Source organism: Notamacropus eugenii, chromosome 4 (assembly GCF_028372415.1).
Source record: "Notamacropus eugenii isolate mMacEug1 chromosome 4, mMacEug1.pri_v2, whole genome shotgun sequence".
In the NCBI taxonomy this organism is placed as follows: domain Eukaryota; kingdom Metazoa; phylum Chordata; class Mammalia; order Diprotodontia; family Macropodidae; genus Notamacropus; species Notamacropus eugenii.
The window spans coordinates 66,679,743-66,699,016 of NC_092875.1; the positions used below are offsets into that span (position 1 = coordinate 66,679,743).

At 53.0% G+C, this 19,274-nt stretch overlaps 1 protein-coding gene across 1 annotated transcript; it reads left to right on the top strand.

The window, feature by feature from the left end:
• Positions 1 to 472: 472 nt before the first annotated feature.
• COMP (cartilage oligomeric matrix protein) lies at positions 473 to 13,513 on the top strand. Its single transcript, XM_072601609.1, has 19 exons — positions 473 to 1,020; positions 1,963 to 2,048; positions 2,275 to 2,326; positions 2,998 to 3,170; positions 3,289 to 3,426; positions 4,604 to 4,678; positions 4,948 to 5,106; positions 5,677 to 5,781; positions 6,302 to 6,409; positions 6,551 to 6,710; positions 9,652 to 9,770; positions 10,233 to 10,285; positions 10,445 to 10,638; positions 10,821 to 10,999; positions 11,160 to 11,208; positions 11,309 to 11,505; positions 12,103 to 12,275; positions 12,759 to 12,898; positions 13,166 to 13,513. Exons 1-19 carry the CDS (start codon positions 942 to 944, stop codon positions 13,210 to 13,212), a joined length of 2,286 nt encoding a protein of 761 aa, XP_072457710.1. The 5' UTR covers positions 473 to 941; the 3' UTR covers positions 13,213 to 13,513.
• Positions 13,514 to 19,274: the final 5,761 nt, after the last annotated feature.

Here is a 19,274-nt window from a genome sequence, read left to right on the forward strand (position 1 = left end):
TGTGTGTGTGTGTGTGTGTGTGTGTGTGTGTGTGTGTGTGTGTGTGTGTGTGTGTAGGGAGTATTGGTGTTCAGCCTGGGAGACTGAAAGGATGGTGGTTCCAGTGACAGAAAAAGGCCAGTGCTCAATCAACTCTTCTCCAGATGAAGGAAGTGGCAGTGCCAAGGGTCAGTAGTGCCCCTAGCCAGCAGTGGGGTCCACTAAATCAGGGCATCCTCAACGTCTGAGTGGGGTCCATGTATCTGGTCCAATTGCCTACAGCGCTGGGGAAAAGTCAGTAAAGCCCTGGATGGGGGGAGGATCTGAAAGGGGTGTTGGAAGACGGGGGAAGCCCACTTTCCCTGATCCCGGGAAAGGGTGACCCAGGGTCCCCGCGCGCCCCCTGCTGCCAACTCAGCTGTGAACCACTCAACTTCCCCAATTGGTGGGCTGGCACCGGCTCAGTCCGTGGAGGGGTGGAAAGCCTCTGTCCCAAGGGGTGGGTGCAGGGGCACCAGGTGCTCAGAGACGGCTCCAGGAGGAGCCTTTCCGCAGGCTAAATGGCAATGGGATGAGGCAGAGGGTCTCCCTGATCAGCGAGACCAGAAACCGAGCAGGCAGCGCGTCCCCCAAGGCAGTGCCAGGTGGGGCGGGGCGGGGCGCTCCTCCGATGACTACATCGTCGCCTGTTTACCTCTGGCAAGTTTGCAGCGGCGCAGGGGCTGGACAGGGCTGGGCTGTCCCTCCGTGACGTCCTGCGCCCCGGACCCGGGGCCAAGGAGAAGAGGATCGGCTTCCATAAATAGAGCGGGGAGGGAGCGCACGGGGAGAAGAGCAGCCGCCGTCTAAAGTCTTACGGGATCCCAGTCCAGAGCCGGAGCCAGACAGTGCTCAGCGCAGCCCCACTCGCTTTACACAGAGACCCCACTGCCCAGGACCTGGGTGCGGCCCCAGTCGCAGCCATGCCCTTATCTCCCTCCTGTGGGCTGCTTCTCGCCTTCGCCTGCCACCTCGTCACCGGTCAGAGACAGGCACCAGTGGGTAAGCAGCCTTTGGGGGTCCTCCGGCGCCACTAGCCCTCACATCTGGAGCCAATTGCTCCAGTTGATGTTCAGGTCCCATTCTGCATCCACAGACCTGATCAAACCCTAAGATTTGGGTTGGGGATACCCCAAGGAGTTCGGAGGGAGCGCTCTTAGACAATACTATAACTGGTTCCTACCTTCGCGCCACATCCCAAACCTCTGCAGCCAGTATGGGGGTGTGGTTCTCAGTGCATGGCTCAACATTCACTGAGCCCTGGGACGTTGTGAGGTTGTAGGGGCAACCTCTGTGCCACTGGGCTCCCCAAGGCTAACCAAATCCGCTCACCTTGGAGCCCCAGCATCCTTGGCCTCTGAACTATAGTTTGGAAGGGTCTCAAGGTCCTAGAAAAGGTACTGTCCCCTCACCCCAACCCCAGAGACAGGCGTAACGACCTTGGTCTGAGAATGCCAGGCTGAGGGGAACCCAGGCACCCTGGTCAAACCCCGAAGCTAGCACGCCCAAATTAAGGCACACACCCCTAGTTCGAAGGCTGAGGGATAGGGATGTGGCTGGCGGGGCGCATAGGCGCACAGGGAAAGGTCACACGTTGAAGGGGAGCAGAGCTTCGGACGGCTTTCACCTGACCGTGGATTGAGCTTTAGTCTCGCGCTTCCTTCCACCAGGGTCCCTAACCCTTTTCACCATCGCCAACCCCTCACCTAGGCCCTCGTTCCCTCTCCTCCCACGGCCTCTGACCAAAGCATCTGAGCCCTCAGTACGGTCCCAGGTCCCTCCCAAGAATCCTCTCCAAGGTGATGGAGTCCTCAGCCCAGCTCCTGCCGGGTCTCCCAAGACTACTAGCCATCGAATCCCCCTACCAAGGCAACGCCTTTCCCCTATACCCCCCAATGCCCCAAGGCTCCTCCCAGCACTACAACAGCGCCCCTCTCTGCTCAGGGGGAGACGTGGCGCCCCAGATGCTCCGAGAGATGAAGGAGACCAATTTGGTGCTGCAGGAAGTGCGAGAGCTTCTCAAACAGCAGGTGAGGAGGTAGCCGGGGTGCCCGGTTCTCCCAGAGCCCCAAGGCTTCCTTTCTTTCCACGACCTGAATGGAAACACAGTCTAGTGTTAGCTTTTCTTGGCGGGGGAGGCGCAGCTCCTTTTCTCTTCTCTGGGGTCCTTCTCTCCAGATAGTCGGTGGTTACCTGAACCTCCCTCAATCTCCCTCCCCTCCCCCACCAACTTCTCTTCCTCATTGCTTCTTCTAGATTAAAGAAATCACCTTCCTGAAGAACACAGTGATGGAGTGTGATGCTTGTGGTGAGGGCCCAAGGGAAGGCAATATTGGGATGGGGGACAAAGCCCGAGCAAGAAAAGCAGACTCAGAGAGACAGAGAAAGAGACAAAGAGATGGGAGGGGTAGAGAGACAGGGAACGGAAAGCTGAGATAGAGGAAGGAGAAATAGAGAAATAGAAGGGAGAAGAAAGGGAGAAATGGGACAGATACCTAGAAGTAAAGGATAGGAGAGAGGGAGACAAAAGGAAAAGAGCAGTTAGACACCAGAAAGCTACGCCAAGGAGGACAGAGAGAGAGACAGACAGACAGACAGAAAAGACAGATACAGAGAAAAAGAGTCACAGAGACAGTCAGACGCAGAAATAGTCACAGACATACGCAGACACACAGAAACACAGACAGACAGACAGAGACATGGGAAAAGGCCTGTGTCTTACATACATACATACATACACACAAAGACGCGGACACAGAGACAGAGACACACGCAGAGACACAGAGACCGAGACAGCCGAGATAGAACAGGGCACAGCCAGAACCAGAGACGAAAAGCACCGCAGACTGAGGCAGTCTCGAAGCCAGTGTGGCCCAGAACATTGGCTGAGGCGGGACGGGGACAGGGGGAGAGGGAGCGGGAGGCTATTGGGGAGTGGTCCCTGACTGGACTCTGCCCCACGGGCCCCGTCGAACCCAGGTATGCAGCCCGTGAGTAGCCCGTGGACAAGCGTGCGGCCGCTGAGTCGCTGTGAGCCCGACTCCTGCTTCCCCGGCGTCACCTGCACCGACACCCCGGGCGGCGGCTTCCGCTGTGGGCCCTGCCCTCCAGGCTACTCTGGCAATGGATCCCACTGCACCGACGTGAACGAGGTCGGTCGGATTTGGGCCGCGGGCAGCAGAGACTTTGGAGGGGGAAGATGCACCTGGGGGACCTGGGCTAGTCCTGGGTGACTCCCTTGCTCCTTACTTGGCGCATCCCTCCCCACAGTGTAACGCGCATCCCTGCTTCCCCCGGGTCCGCTGCATCAACACCAGCCCGGGATTCCGCTGTGAAGCCTGCCCCCCTGGATACAGCGGGCCCGCCCACGAGGGCGTGGGCCTAGCTTTCGCCAAGGCCAACAAGCAGGTGGGCGTCCCTGATATATGTCGGGGGTGGGGGGGGGGGGGGGAGTCTGGCTGTCTCCTTGGGTCTGTCTGCCTGTGCCTAAGCATCTCACCATTCACTGGCAAACCAGGAGCGGGCGGGGGCGGCGGGGCAGGGAGGGGTGGCTTTTGTTCTCTGGTATTAGGAGAGGAGGAGGCTGAGTTTACAATTTGAGTATAACGAGAGAACTGAAAAGGTCCTGAGTACCCAGGATGTCAGAACAGGGAGGGGCCTTAGAACAGAGAATGTAGGAGGGCTTTCAGAACACAGGGGGGACCCCTAGAACAGTGTCAGGGTTGGAAGGATTATAGAACGTAAGAGCTGGGAAAACCTGTAGAAATTATAAAATCTAAGTGCCTCATTTTTTATAGACCATGTACCCAAGGTCCAGGGTTACACAGTTAGCCAATGACAAAGCCTATACTTGCATCCAGATCCCCTGACTTCTAATGGAAGGGTTCTACTGGGCCAGGCAGGCACTGAGGAATTGGGCTGGATCCTTTACACCAGCTGCCTCCATATTCTGGCTGGGCCTTGAAGGTTGTACAGGTTAGGGTTTGACAAACAAGGATGGCTGGGAGAGAGTAGGGACAACCTGAGGGGGGGTTGGAAAGTGTGGGAGCAGTGAGCTCTCATCTGACTGGAGCTGAGTGTGTTTCAAGGTAAGGAAGAGGGAAATAGGGGCCAGGATATGATGGGGCTTGAATGGCAGGCTGAAGAATCTGGGACTATTCCTCTGGATCCGTAGGAGGTACTGGAGCAAAGTCTGGCTTTGAGAAGATGTCTCTGCAGCCTGGGGGGAGGGGGAATTGAAGGAGAGAAGGGAGCTTGGGTAGCCAGTTAAGAGAGCAAAAGAAATTTCAGACCATAGGGGGAGTGGAATAGGGGTGGAGAGCTGGGAATGAAGAGATGCCCTAAAAATGAAAAGTGTCCAAAAGGAATGAGCTGCCTTGTAGGTAATGAGTTCCCTATCCCTGGAGGTGTTCAAAAGGAGATTAGATGAACTACCGTCAAGAGTGTTGTAGACAAGATTGCGTTACCCTGTCTCTAAGGTCCCGTCTAGCTCTGAGATTCTGTGGTCTGAGGACTGAGTGGGAGTAGGGGAAAGGGTTAGAATTGGGGGTCTTCCGGTATAATCATGACTCAATTCCCTCTCCAGGTTTGCACTGACATCAATGAGTGTGAGACTGGCCAGCACAACTGTGTCCCCAACTCTGTGTGCACCAACACTCGGGTGAGGGGCTGGAAAGAGGGGGAAAGGCAATGGGCCTGGGGAGGACAAGGGGAAAGTGGGGATGAGGGGAGGAAGAAATGGGGAGCAGTATGGGAAGATGGGAAAACAGAGGCATATTGGAGGCAGCTGGGGAAGGGAGAAGGGGCAGCAGGAGCAGGGCGGGGGCCTGGGAAGAGATGGGTAGAGGAGGGAACCTCAAAGTCTGTTGGAGGGAAGGAGTCCAAGGGCCAGGTCACTGATGCTTTCCCTTCTCCTGGGTCCTGAGGCAGGGATCGTTCCAGTGTGGGCCCTGCAAGCCAGGCTTTGTGGGGGATCAGGCCTCTGGCTGTCGGAGGCGGGCCCAACGGATGTGTCCTAATGGGGAGCCCAGCCCCTGTCATGAAAATGCTGACTGTATCCTGGAGAGAGATGGTTCTACCTCATGTGTGGTGAGACCCGGACCTTCGGATGGAGGGCATGTCCATAAGGAAGGGGTGCTGGTGTCTGAGGAGAGGAGGTGGGGTGAGAGCCAGAGAAGGGCCCTAGGAAGGCCAAAGTGACCCTGAGAAAGGAGGGGTGTGTGTGTGTATGTGAACGGGGGCTGTGCCTACACCTGTGTATAAGGGACACACATATGAGGTCCTTTCATGGTTGGCCCTGAAAGACAGGCTTTGTGGGTGCTTTGTGAAGTTCAGGAGTGCTTCAGTGGGAGCACAGGAAGGACCAGGCAGGAAAGAAGGTGGGTAAGGAGAGGGCAATGTCTGTGAGGGCAGGCTGGACCCTAGGAATTGGGCTGGATCTTTACCAGCTGCCTCCATATAGGAGTCACAGGGGGTGTGCCTGTATGTGTGTGTGTGTAAACGAGAGTGTGCACAGATGTGTGTACACATATATGTGAATGGGAGTTTACATGTGTGTAAATGAGTGTGCGTGCGCGTGCGCCCGTGTAGGCTCCAGGAGCCGGGCTGGGAAGGCGCAGGGTGGCTGGACAGCTGGCTCAGTCCCCTCTTCCTTTGCAGTGTGCCGTGGGCTGGGCGGGCAATGGGCTCGTATGTGGTAAGGACACTGACTTGGATGGCTTTCCCGACGAGAAGCTGCGGTGCCCGGACAGGAAGTGCCGCAAGGTGGGCTGGGAGAAGGGGGCCCCTCCTCCCACTGTCCTCCTGGCTGCCCCCTTCTCCCAGTCTCCAGAATTCAGACCCTCAGCGATCTCATTCCTGCCTGTAAACCTTCCCCTCCTTTCGCAACCCAGAAGAGAATCCCGCAGGTGGACGGGGCTTCAGAGGCCTCCCAAGCAGGGTTCCCTCTGCAATGTCCCTGGTCCGAGCCTATGCTTGGAGACTTCCAGTGACGGGGAGGTCACTACACCTTCGCGCAGCTCATTCGACCTTTGGGCAGCTGGGATTATTAGGAAGTCTTTCCACAAGGCTGAAATCTGTTTCTCTGTGCCTCGTGGCCCAGTGAAGTTCCTAGATCTTTGTGGAACGATCTGGGACCCAGACTCTCCCTCTACACCCCCACACAGGTGGGGGAGGCTTTTCGGAACCCAAGTCTCTCGAGGTGCCCGCCGCCTCCTCCCGCGCCCTGTGCCCCAGCCCCCAGGCTTCCGTCCCCTCCCAGGCTCACGGCCTCCTCCTTCCCCAGGACAACTGCCTAAAGGTGCCCAACTCGGGCCAAGAGGACGTGGACAAAGACGGAATTGGGGACGCCTGTGACCCAGACGCCGACGGGGACGGCGTCCTCAATGAGCAGGTGAGACGGGGGTGGGGTGGAAGAGCAAGAAAGGAACTAGGGGGAGAAGTGAGGGAGGGGGAGGCCGGAGCCCCTCCCACCCCCACCCCCACCCCCCATTGCTCCACTCCGCTCAGCCTCCTCCTCCCCTCCATCCTCCAGGATAACTGCGTTCTGGTTCGGAATCCAGACCAGCGGAATACGGACGAAGACAAGTGGGGCGACGCTTGCGACAACTGTCCTACGGAGAAGAATGACGACCAGCGCGACACGGACCGCGATGGCCGAGGCGACATCTGTGACGATGACATCGATGGGGACCGTGAGTTTGGCTTGGAGCGGAAGGGGTGGGGGCGGGGAGCTGAGGAGACCCATGCGACTCCTTTCCCTCCCTCTCACCCTCCCCGGGCCCCAAGGATAGACCTCAAACTCACACAACTGATCTGAACGGAAAGCAGAGAACAGTCAGGCAGTAAACATTCGACAAGCATTTATTAAGCGCTTACTATATGCCAGGCACTGTGCTAAGCGCCGGGGTTCATTGACCAGAAAACACATGATCCCTGGCCTCCAAGACCTTACAGTCGAATGGGGAGACCACGCAAACACCAAATAGGACATATATGGACTAAATGGGATAGACTCTGCAGGAGAAAGCTCGCATTAACGGAACCTTTGACAGTTTTCTGCAGAAGGCAGAATTTTTTTTTATTTTTCGTAGTAGTATTTTTTCCAATTACATATAAAAGTCGTTTTCAACACTCATTTTTGTAAGATTTTGAGTTACAAATTTTTCTCTTCCCCTCCCTCTTTATTCTCCCCCCTCCCAAGACAGCAAGCAATCTGCTATAGGCTATACATGTACAATCATGTTAAACATATTTTTACATTAGTCACATTGTGAAAGAGTCTGAACAAAAGGAAAAAACTATGAAAAAAAACCAAAAAAAGTGAAAATAGTCTGCTTCCAGACTCTATAGTTCTTTCTCTGGATGAGGACAGCATTTTCCATCATGAGTCTTTTGAAATTGTCTTAGATTATTGCCTTGATGAGAAGAGCTAAGTCTATCAAAGTTGATCATCACACAATGTTGCTATTACTGTATACAATGCATACAATGTGAGCTGGTTCTGCTCACTTCACTCAGCATCCATTCATGTAAATCCAGAAGGTAGAATTTTAGCTGAGACTTGAAGCCAGGAGGTAGAGTTGAGGAAGGAGAGTATTTCAGGTCTGGGGGGAGCCAGAGAAAATGCCTGGAGTCTGGAGATGGAAGGTCTTGTGAGAGGAATAGCCCAAGAGGCCAGTGTCACTGGCTATAAGTATGTGGAGGTGAGTAGACGGAAGAAGGCTGGAAAAGTAGGGAAGGACCAGGTTACAAAGGACTTTAAAAATCAAACAGAGGATTTTATATTTGATTCTGGAGATGAGAGGGAGCCACTGGAGTTTACTGTATAGAGGAGCTGTACTTTAGGAAAATGACTTTGACAGCTGAGTGGAGGAGGGACTGGAGAGGGCACCTGGGCTTATGACAGGAAGACCTACAAGCAGGCTACTGCAGTAATCCAGGCATAGGGTGAACTCAGGTTCCCAAGTACATGATGAAGGGGTGGTGGCCAGACAGCAATTCATCTGAAAATGATCTGGGGGTTTTAGTGGACTGCAATTTAATAGGAGTCCATAGTGTGATATGGTGGTCCAGAAAGTGAATAACTTGGGCTGCATGGAGGACTGAGGAGCCTGGGTTCCCACTGTCCTCTGCTAGGGTCTGGCCACATCTAGAATTCTGAGCTTAGGGTAACTTTGAGAGATAAAAAACTCAAAAAGATGAAATCAGTAGGTCTTGACAACAGATTAAATATTGTCGGGAGGTTATAAGAGAAGGAGGAGTCTAGGATGAAGTAGGATTTGAGTCTGAGGGTCTAGGAAGATGGCAGTGCCCTTGACAGTAATAGGAAGTTTGAAAGGGGTAGGGGCAAGATGAGTTCAGTTTCAGATGTCTACTGGACATCTGTTCAACATGTCTTATTGGAGGTTGGAGACTGGGGCTTGGAGGTCAGGAGAGAGATTAGTAGCGCAGAGGTGAAGCTTTTTCAACTATGAACTGGACCAGATGGTCTCTGAGGTTAAGAGTAGAGCTGAAAAATCTCCAGTCTTGTGATTCCACACAAAGAAGGCCAATGACAGAGGCTTGGGGGATGTTCACGTGTAAGGAGTATAAGGACAGGTCTGACGGGTAAGAGGAGAGGATGCCTTTTTAACTGGACAGAGTAATGAACTGGGAGGGAGGGAGACCTGAGTTCAGATCCCATGTCTGACACTTACTAGCTGTGGGACCCAGCCATTTGACCACTCTCTGCCTCTATTTAGTTCTGTGTAAAATGGGCATGATAATGGTACTTACCTCCCAGGGTTGTGAGGATCAAAGGTCACACATGTAAAACATTTGGCAAACCTTAAAGGGTTACATTAGGAGAATGGTCAATGGGATGCCCAAAAGTTGGAGGTGAGGGTCCAGCACTTTCAGATGCACTGGGAGACCCCTGGGATTTCGTAACTTTAGAGAAGCAGTTTTAGGGGAGTGTTGGGAACAGAAATCAGATCCCCAGACTGGAGGCTCCTTCAGGGCAAAGATTGTTGCGTTTGCCTTGTATCTCCAGCACCTAGTACAGCATTTCGAATACATTAAGTACTTCAATTCTTGTTGAATATTCTGGTGGTAAGAAAGTGGAGGTAGCAGGCATAGACAGAAGGAGAGAGAGAAAACAGAAATTCCAAAGAAAGCACACTATATGAAAAGTGATTTTTAAGGATTTGAAAAAACTAGACATTTGTTATAATAACAACTAATATTAATGTAATACTTGAGGGCTGCAAAGTGCTTTCCGTATTTTATTCTTACAACAACCATCTGAGGTAGGTGCTAATATTCCTCCCATTTCACAGATGAGAAAACTGAGGTTTGGAAAACAGAAAGGACTTGCTCAGGGTCTCACAGCTAGCATGAGAGTTTTGATTCATACTTACATCTCCCAGTTTAGTTCAGGGCTTTTTTAGAGCTGTCTCTGAGCGTAAGAGTCCACATTTGTCTTGGATGGTCTGACCTGCCCAAGAGGCTGGTCCACCAGGCTCCCAGGGTCCTCCATCTTAAGATTACTTCTAGTGGCTACTTCCTTCACCTCTTCACATTCTCCCCCAAATTGGCACCAGCACCAGTCCCTCCTGGTTCTTAGGGTAACCCCTTCTTTCTTCTTCTCCTCAGGGATCCGGAATGCTGCCGACAATTGTCCAAGAACCCCCAACCCAGACCAACGGGACAGTGATAAAGATGGAGTAGGAGATGCCTGTGATAACTGTCCACAAAAAAGCAATGCTGACCAGGTAAGTCTCCTGACTTTCCTCGGTAACATCTGATCAGGTTAGAATCCTCCAATCTCTAAGCAAGCTAGAGACCCCAGCTCCTGACCAGGTTAATCCTCTTTATCACTGAGAAGATCAGACTCCTTTCCTGTTCCACAGCCAATTTAGAATTTTTAACCTCTAGTCACCCCTACACCTGACCAGCCTTGAGAATCAGCTAACTTGTTCAGGTTAGATTTCCCCTTCCCCAACCTGTGACCCAGTTAAAAGCTCCAGCTGATGACCAAGTTAGACCCCTCCCCAACTCCTGATCAGAGTAGATTCTCCACTCCCCTTTTCTTCACGAGATGAGCTCCTCAGCCTGGCCCTCAAAGCAGATGCAAATTTCCCAGGGTGACTGGTGGCCTCCTAGAAAAGGATTAGATAGGAGAGGCTCAGGACATGGCTGGTCCTCCAAACACCTTGTGGGTTTTGTTTCCTCAGAAAGATGTGGATCATGACCTAGTAGGGGACGCGTGTGACAGTGACCAGGACCAGTAAGGAGACGGGGGTCTATACAGCTTCGTGGAGGAAGGCTCAGCTGGGGGAGGACATTGGGGATGGAGAAGAACATGGCTAGGAAGGGGCAGAGGAGAGGTGTGAGGGGGTGAGGAGACAGCTGGCCATGTCCAAGCCTTGGCCCTGCCTTTCTATAGGGACGGTGATGGGCACCAGGACTCTCGGGACAACTGCCCCACAGTGCCCAACAGCTCACAGCAGGACACCGATAAGGACGGGCAGGGTGATGACTGTGATGATGATGATGACAACGATGGAATCCCAGACAGCCGTGCTCCGGGGCCCGACAATTGTCGACTTGTCCCCAACCCCAACCAGGAGGATGCTGATGGTAAGATGGGGGGATAGCTCAGAGGCAGCTCCAAGGAAAGAGAGGAGTTCCAGACCAGGGGACTGAGGAGCTTTCAGCTGCTCCTCATCCAGATCTCAGAAGAGTTACAGAGCCAAAGGGACATCCCAGGTTTGATCTGAGACCCAGAGTCTCAGCCCTTGTCTCACCTCCCTGGTCTGCAGGTGATGGTGTAGGCGATGCATGTCAGGATGACTTTGATGCCGACAAGGTCGTGGACAAGATTGATGTGTGTCCAGAGAACGCAGAGGTCACCCTCACGGACTTCCGTGCTTTCCAGACTGTTGTTTTGGACCCCGAAGGAGATGCACAGATAGACCCCAACTGGGTGGTTCTCAACCAGGTCTGTTTGTTAGTCCAAGGACAGGACTTAAAGCTGAGTGAGCAGTGGGAAGGACCTGGCAGTGCCTTAGGAGGAGTGTATGGGAAGAGGGAGGAGCATGGCTGTCGGTGGGGGAGAGCCCAACCTCAGTCTTCCCATCCCTCCATCTCACCCTCTGCAGGGAATGGAGATCGTGCAGACGATGAACAGTGACCCAGGACTGGCTGTGGGTAAGCACAAGACAGAGGCAGGGTTTTTGGGGCCAAGGCTGGGACTTCTCTGATGCTGAGCCCAGTACCCTCTCTGGGGACTGCCCTCTCTCCCTTCCAGGCTACACAGCCTTCAATGGTGTGGACTTCGAAGGCACATTCCATGTGAACACCCTCACGGATGATGACTATGCTGGCCTCATCTTTGGCTACCAGGACAGTTCCAGCTTCTATGTGGTCATGTGGAAGCAGATGGAACAGACATATTGGCAGGCGAATCCCTTCAGAGCTGTGGCAGAACCTGGTATTCAGCTCAAGGTGGGCTCTCCCAGCTGCCTCTCAAAGCATCCCAGGTCCCAAATTTCTCCAGACAATCCTCAAACACCCCAGGGACTTCTGAACCTCCCCAGGAACCTCACTTTCATTCTTCAGAAGCCTTCAGTTCTCCCTACTATGAGTGACCAACTCCCCCATGCCCAGAGACCCCTCTAAACCCCTCCAGGGGCCTTTAAAATGACCCCCACTCTCTAGGAAGCCCCTAGATCATCCCTACCCCTCCTAGTCTCCAAATCCCTGTACCCCCAAGAGCCCATAAAAAGATTCAACCTGAGGCCACCAAAGCTACCCACTAGTGGTCCCCCACTGGCTGCTGAACTGGACTCTCCAAGGCATCCCCTGAGAACTCCCCCTCCAGATCATCCTAATTGTGCTCCCTCCCAAATTGGCTGCTCCATGGTCATCAACCCTAAATTCACTGTCTTCTGCCATATGCTAATCAAAAAGCTGATCTCAATTCCAAACTTCATCCCCTACCCTCATTCTCACAGACACAAGTAGCTATGCTGGTATTTGAATAGTCTTCTGAATCTTGGCTCTGTGCATTTCTGTGTGGGGGTGTGTGTGTGTTGGGGCTAGGCAGTGAAGTCATCCACAGGCCCCGGAGAGCAGCTGAGGAATGCCCTCTGGCACACGGGTGACACAAACGATCAGGTGAAGCTCCTCTGGAAAGATCCAAGGAACGTGGGCTGGAAGGACAAGACTTCCTATCGATGGTTCCTGCAGCACCGGCCTCAAGTGGGCTACATCAGGTGAGTCTCAAACCCCAGACTTGATCCAGCCTCTACCCTGGACCCTGATTGGAGTTTTAAGCCCTCACTCCAACCTAATCCTTAGGGCTAATCTAATCTGACCTTAACCCCAACCTCATTTTAGCCCAACCTAAGGCTAACCACTAAATTTCTACCCTAATTCTAGCTTTGATCCCAGTCCCACCAGACCTTGATCTGGAACCAACCGATTGTAGCCTCTAACCTTTGACTCCAAAAACAATCCTTGAATCTGAAACCCCAAGCCAGTCCATAACTCTGATCCTGTTGCCAGTCTCATTTGAAACTCTAGTCTCTTCCCCAACCAGGGCTAGAGCTGTTCACCCCTTTGGGACCTTCAGTTTCCCCGACATTCTCTCTCTCCTGACCCTGCCCAGTCCCATCCCTTCTTCCCAGTATTGAGGGTATGTGTGTGTGTAGGGTGAGGTGATAGTTTCTAAGGGACCTGCCTCCCCTCACCCCCAGGGTCCGCTTTTATGAGGGGCCTGAGCTTGTGGCTGACAGTAACGTGGTGCTGGACACAACCATGCGAGGAGGCCGCCTCGGTGTCTTCTGCTTTTCCCAGGAAAATATTATTTGGGCCAATCTCCGTTACCGATGTAATGGTATGAGGGGGACAGGGCACTGGGGAGATGTAAAAGGGACAGACAGTCATGGAGGGAGGGAAACAGAAACAAAGAGTGCCAGTCTTGGAAAGGGGAGACACCCCAGAAGAGGGACCACAGGAACCCCAGGAATGCAGAAATATCTCCTGACCCAAGAGGCAGTGGCTGCTAGGAAAGAGTCAAAGCCTGGGGGTGAAATGTGGTCTCCAGGAGAGGGGAGGGGCAGACACCGAGTCTCATGGGCCCATGGGGTTCTTGTTCTCCCAGACACCATTCCAGAAGACTATGAGGTCTATCGTCTGCAACATAACTAAAGCCAGAGGAGGGGGGTGGCCACCTGCTCCTGGCCGATGCCCCCCCAACCCCTGTACATACCACACCACTAACCCCCAGCCCAGAGGGCTGCAGGAAATACACGCTGGGGCCCTACAGCAGCAGGCCCTCAGGGCAAGGTCGACCAGGTGGCCCCATGGCAACATCCTCGGTACCCTTTATCCCCTGGAACAAGGATGGGGGAGAGATCGTAGAGGCTGCCATTCTCCCTCTCTGTGGACGGTGCGGGGGAGGGGGAAGGGAGCAAGCAGGAAGGACAATAAACACCTCAGTTCATTCCCACTTCGGTTGTCATCAGTCCTGGGTGGGGAGAGGGGGACTCAGCAAGACCCACCTGCCCTAGTGGCTTCCCACAGATTTTTTTGGTTTATGAGCACCAAGGCCTTCCAAGGTCCATCGAGCACTTAAGATATATTTCCGTATGTGTTTATACGTACATGTGTCTGCATGTGGGTGCCCTTGTGTGGATGTAGATGAGCTAGGTGTGACTTTGACACCCACCAGAAAGGCAGAAGAGAGGAAAAATCGACCAGGCGGAGACGAAAACATTTGAATTTTATTACATTTCCTTTACAAAGAATGCAAAGATACAAAGACAAAAGCGTCCACAGGAAAAAGAGAGTGGGGCTGAAGTGGGTGGGGCCAGGGAGCCCGGGTACAGTCCAGATGGGCAGGACCAGGCAGGGCCTGGTGCCGCAGCCTGGCCTGGGTGCTGACACAGACAGGGACCACCTCCAAACTCCCACTTCTACCTACCAAGAAAGCAGCGCCCAGAAAGCTCTGGAGCCCGGGGTCTGGAGGGTGTAGACGTTGGACAGAAGGGGTTTGCATATATCAGTGAGACCAGACACAAGTCCTCAGGTGCACAGACAAGTGGCTGAACCCTCCAAGAGGCAGCTTGTCAACATTTCTAAATCCCATTCATTCCTTCCCCAGACTCCTTTTTCTGGTTGCTAGCCAGAGGCAATCAGGGCCTCAGGACTCCTGGGGATGGTCTAGGACTCTCATACAGAACCACCTGGATTATCGATCACCCCGCCCCCTCCCCCCAACCTAGTCAGAGAGCTCGGCCTCATTCCTAGTTTGCCCTCCTGCTCTTGTCCCTAAGGAGACAAGAGCAGGGCCCAACACCAAAACTGACCTATCCCAGCTCCCCACCCCCCAGTCAGCCTGGCCGGATGAAAATGAGGCCTCCCCCCAAGCCAGGATGGTCCTAGGATCAGGAAAAGGCAAGGTCAGCACCTGAAGGAGCCCTTCCCAGTAGGGTGAGGGGTATAGAGGTGGTTGGGGTGGTTACATGGACCAGCCCCATTTCTCTGAATGTGGCCACAGGGGCTGAGAAGTAGTATTTAAGGCCTGACCAGCAGCTCCAGGGACCTGGGGCTTCACTACCTGCCTGCCCTGCCCTGCCCTCTGGAAGCCTCCAGGCTCCAAGAACAAGATGAGGAAAGCCCTGCAGGGACTCCTTTGACCTGATTGAGCCTCATCTCCTCAGGAGGCTTTCAGGGCTCCTGCCCTATCAGTCTCCACTTTCTTTGTTTCCAAAACACCCTGGCCCAGGACCCAGCTGCACACCACCTTAACTCCCTTGGGGGTAAAGGCTGGTCCCTTACCTAACCAAAGTGTGAGGAGGGATTGAGGGTGGGGGGCATGGTGGATTCTACCAATAGACTCTGTTTCACCCAGTCTAAGTTTCTGCCACTGACTGGGCCTCAGTTGCTCCACTGATAAAATGGGGTGAACCAGCCCCCAATTTCTAGCAAAGGAGCAGGGAAGGGACTTAGTCTATAGATTCTCTGAACTCTTAGCACTTGGGTCCAAGTGAGGTGAGGAAACTGGGAAAGAAGGGGAAAAGGATGTATTTGCTCTATCCTTTGAGGGCTGACTCCCCAATCTGTGGATTAACTAGGGCTTTCTGTTTTTCTGCCTGTTCATGAACTCCTCAGAGCAGAGGGTGGCTATCAGGCAGAAAAGAGGGTAGACTTTCCATCCCTGAAGGTTTTCTGGAGGTGGAGTGCCACAAGGCTTGGGAACCATGCCCTGAAAGTTAGGACCTCTCAGGGGACTGAGTCAGAACTCTAGAATGTCAGAGCTGCTAGGATTCTTAGAGACTGGCAAACCCAACCCTCTACATTTACAGATGAAGAAACTGAGGCCATAAGGAGATCAGAGACTTTCCTAACGTTACATGATGAGCCTGTAGCAGAGTATGGATTTCTGACTCCATGGCCAACGTCCTCGTCACCTTCCCATGCTGCCTTGGCAGTCCAGAAGGCAGACCCCTTTGTGACCCTCTCCTGCCATGGGCTACATCTCCTCTCTTCAATAGAACTCTGACCGTCCTGCCAGCCCTCTACTCCCATCTGGGTGAGGAAAGCCCCAGACACCCCATGACAGAGAGAGGCAATACAGCATCCTGGAAGGACTCTGGCCAGCTGAGTCAGGAGGGTGCCCAGGCTTCTCCTAATGTTAATCGGGGGAGGGCTGGAATAACTAATCTGTCAATGAATTTGGGCTAATAAGGCCAGCCAGCCCTGGGTAGAACGTTCCCTCTTAGATGCTAGGACTGAAATTCTAGGAGCTACCACTAGATGGATGGCAGGACTGGAAGATTCCCTAAGTAAGGGCCTTACAGGCAGGAAACCCAGCTCTGCTCAGCCAGTGGGATGTGCGCATGCTGAGGGCAGGTCATACCAGGGTGCTGAGATCACAGAAGGCACCCGAGCTAGAGGATGCTCAAGTGTGGTGAGTCTCCTGGTTCACCTCGGCAGCTCACAGAATGGTGCGGGCTGCCAGGGGTCCTTCCCCTGAGGACTGGAGGTGCAGGCTCTGGGGGAATGTCAATTCCCAGCTGCTGAGCCAGGCCCTTCTAAGAAAGGAAGCTTCTTTGTCTCCTGGGCACAAAAGGAGCTCTAGTTATCCAAATGGAGCCAGCTTGGTTCAAACCCTGGCCCTGGGACTTCCTAACTGAACTTCTTTCCCTGAGCTTCAACTTCTCCCTGCACCAGAGGTTTGGATGAAACCCTCCCTAGTGTTGTCCAGCTCTAAGCCCTTGGATCCTATGAACTGTGACGAGATCACAAGAAGCCCATACAAGTCTGACTGCTAAGGGCAGGCCTCACTGTTCCCTGGTCTCTGGGTCCTGGCCTCTTCCTACAGACTCTGGTCTCCTTCCTGCCCCTTTTCTGAAGAGGCTGAGAGACGGTGGCAGCACCTGAGACTCAGACACAAAATCATCGGTGCCACCTTTGCCAGAGGAGTGAAAGGGAGGGCTGGGCAAAGGACTGAGGCAGGCACCTGCAAATCAGGAGAAGGTACGGTAGGAAGGGGAGCTGTCAGCCAGGATGCCAGCTGCTTCCTGCAGAAACAGAGGCAGGATCTAAGGCATGAGAGGGCCTGGAGGAGGGAGCCCCAGAGATAGACAAAACTGTCCCTGGTCCCTCAACTCAGCTTCCCTTTCAGGATGGGGAGGAGGAAGGACGGTCATTGTCTTCACAGCCCTAAGGGGGCTGGTGCTGTTCCCTGGTGGGGGAAACAGTTTAGACTATTCAACACCAGAGAAGCCCACGGGCAGGGTGGGGTGCCAAAGGGGATTCTCAGAGCTCAAGGAAGGCCTGACAGTACCCACTTCCCAGTCGGGACGTTCACATCATGGTTCACATCAAAGGGTCTTCATCTGACTGCCTTCCTGGAAGAAATCAGTGTTGAGATAGAGGCCAGAGGAGTGTCCCAGCCAATAGGCTGAGCTCCTGGGGTCAAGGTGGACTCCAGTAAAAATGACCAATTAGCCAAGGGCACCAAAGTGAATGGGGGATGGTAGGGGACATCTTTTTTTGCAAGGATAATTCAGCGGACTGTAATGGGGACATTTCCTCAATAGCAGGGGGAATCCTAATTCCTAGGACTTTAGGGGCAGAAGGGACTTTTAGAGATCAGAGTTCCAAACCCCTCATTTAATCCACAAGGAAGAGTTGGGAAATAGCCGAGGTGGGATTCCAACCACAAATCTCTGACTCCAGAAGACTCTGTGGGCCCCAGCAACCCTGTGCTGGCTGCTCTGGCAAAGGAAGGAAGAGGGAGCAGTGGGGAACAAACGTTTCTCTTTCCACCCTTCCCCCTACCCCACCTGGGCCTGGGACACCCAGCTCCTGGATTCTTTCTCCAGGGAAATAAATTGTGAATGAGTATAAGGGTAAGGCAACAGCCCAGGGCTGCCCCAGCCTTGTGTTCCTGAAGAAGGAGCTCAAGGTAGACTTTAAGAATTGAGGCAGGAAGAAGAGAGATCACAGGAAAGAACTTCGGTTAAGATCTGCAAGGGCCCTCTGGTCCAACAGGTGAGGAAACTGAGGCTCAGAGATGAACATGAGTTGCACACAGCCACATGGATATTGAGTGACAGATCTGAGATTCAAATCAAGATCCCCTGATTCCAAATTCGGCATTCTCTGCACCCCACCACTATAGGGCAGAGCAGGAGCAGGCCTAAGAGACTCAGCTCTCTGTGGCTTGCCAAGAAGGGCTCTTGGGGAACGGGGTTCAGTCATTTGGCTGCCTAGTCCTGTCTTCCACCAGACCATAGGACTTAAAGATGGAAGGGACCTTAAGAAGTACGTAGTCCAGGGGTTCTTCAACTGGGGTTTAGGGATCTATTTTAAAAATATTTTAGCGATTATGTCTCAACAGAATTGGTTTCCTTTGTAATGGCCCCAGTGGAGATGCCTCAGATAAAATTCCCACGCAGGACATGATCTCACCCCTGGCCTATCCACACTATGTCAAAGAACACGGCCTTGATACAACGAAAGAGGCCTCTCCAAGGGCCACCCTGCATGATCCAGATTCGGAGTAGAGACCTTGGTTCAAGCCCCAGCTCCAACCATGAGTCTCAAATTCCTCACTTGTAAAACAGAGGTGGCTCAGAATCATTCTCATTGTACCCAACCTCATAGGGTTGCTGTGGGGAAAGCACACTGGTGAAATAGGGGCTGTCAGCACATGCAAGTCAGATTCCCTGGCTGCATATCTGCATAGAATCCTCATTTCTAGCTTTAATTCCCAGGTCCAAGGTTTTGAAGCCTCTTACTCAGAGTTCAAGGAGGCTGCTTGTTTGCTGCCTGTTCCAGTAGAGGTGACAGACTAAGCTACAAAGGACCTTAGTGACTCTGTGATCCAATTCTCTTTACAGACGAACAAATAAACCCAGAAATCAAATGATTAGCCTAAAATTCACACTAGTAGCAGGACCAGGATTTGAACTCGGCTCCTCTGAATCCAAATGCATCCATCTCCCCAGGGATGTGGACACACATATCCCCCCACTTCACCCCCAGCTGCCCCAAACACACACAGAGCTGTTTCTGTAGACAGTGGATGTTCTCTGCTCTCTATGGATGATCTCTGCTATGTCCTTACACATGAGGGAGGTCTGTCTAGCTAATTTGCCACCATGTTTGGGTTAAACTTGCCCAAGCATTTGATGAAATACTGCACCCCACTGTTCCCCACACCTTCGTGACCTAGCTGCTTTTCTCAATCCTGTCCAAGCACAAAAAGCAGATCCACAGGAAGGAAGGGGCTGGTCCTATCTACATAACAATCTTCCCATTGGCTTCTCAGGTCCCTGAGGGAAAGACACCTTAGTCAATCATCTCTGTGTTCCCTACAGCCCAGGGCGCTAGGAAAGAAACATCTGTGTCCTTAATAAGCAGCATTCAGAAAATGGGGAACAGAAAGGTTGAGGGTTGGGGATTCGTAGGTTCATTAACAAAGATGAGTTGAAGAGTTCATTGTTCCTTGGGGACATTCCATCAAGCTCCCCAGAGTTGCTCAAGGCCCTAATATAAAACAAGCAATAAAGAATATGGAGAGATTGTTTGTTTGGGGGGAAGAGGCTGGCTCTTTATAAGGGAATACTTCAGTGGCCCAAGAGCATCCCCACAGGCAGAGCGGGTCTCCACAAGAGAGAGAATTCAGCAGCCAGACAAGCCAGAAGATGCTGGAAATCTAAAGCCCAATGGGATGGGGGAGTGGGGGAGCAGGAGGG

Bases quoted from the DNA above. Each gene is read 5' to 3' on its own strand.
- COMP (XM_072601609.1), top strand. From the start codon at position 942: ATGCCCTTATCTCCCTCCTGTGGGCTGCTTCTCGCCTTCGCCTGCCAC. The intron at 3,427-4,603 runs GTGGGCGTCCCT...TTCCCTCTCCAG, and splicing joins TCGCCAAGGCCAACAAGCAG to GTTTGCACTGACATCAATGA. The intron at 6,410-6,550 runs GTGAGACGGGGG...TCCATCCTCCAG, and splicing joins ACGGCGTCCTCAATGAGCAG to GATAACTGCGTTCTGGTTCG.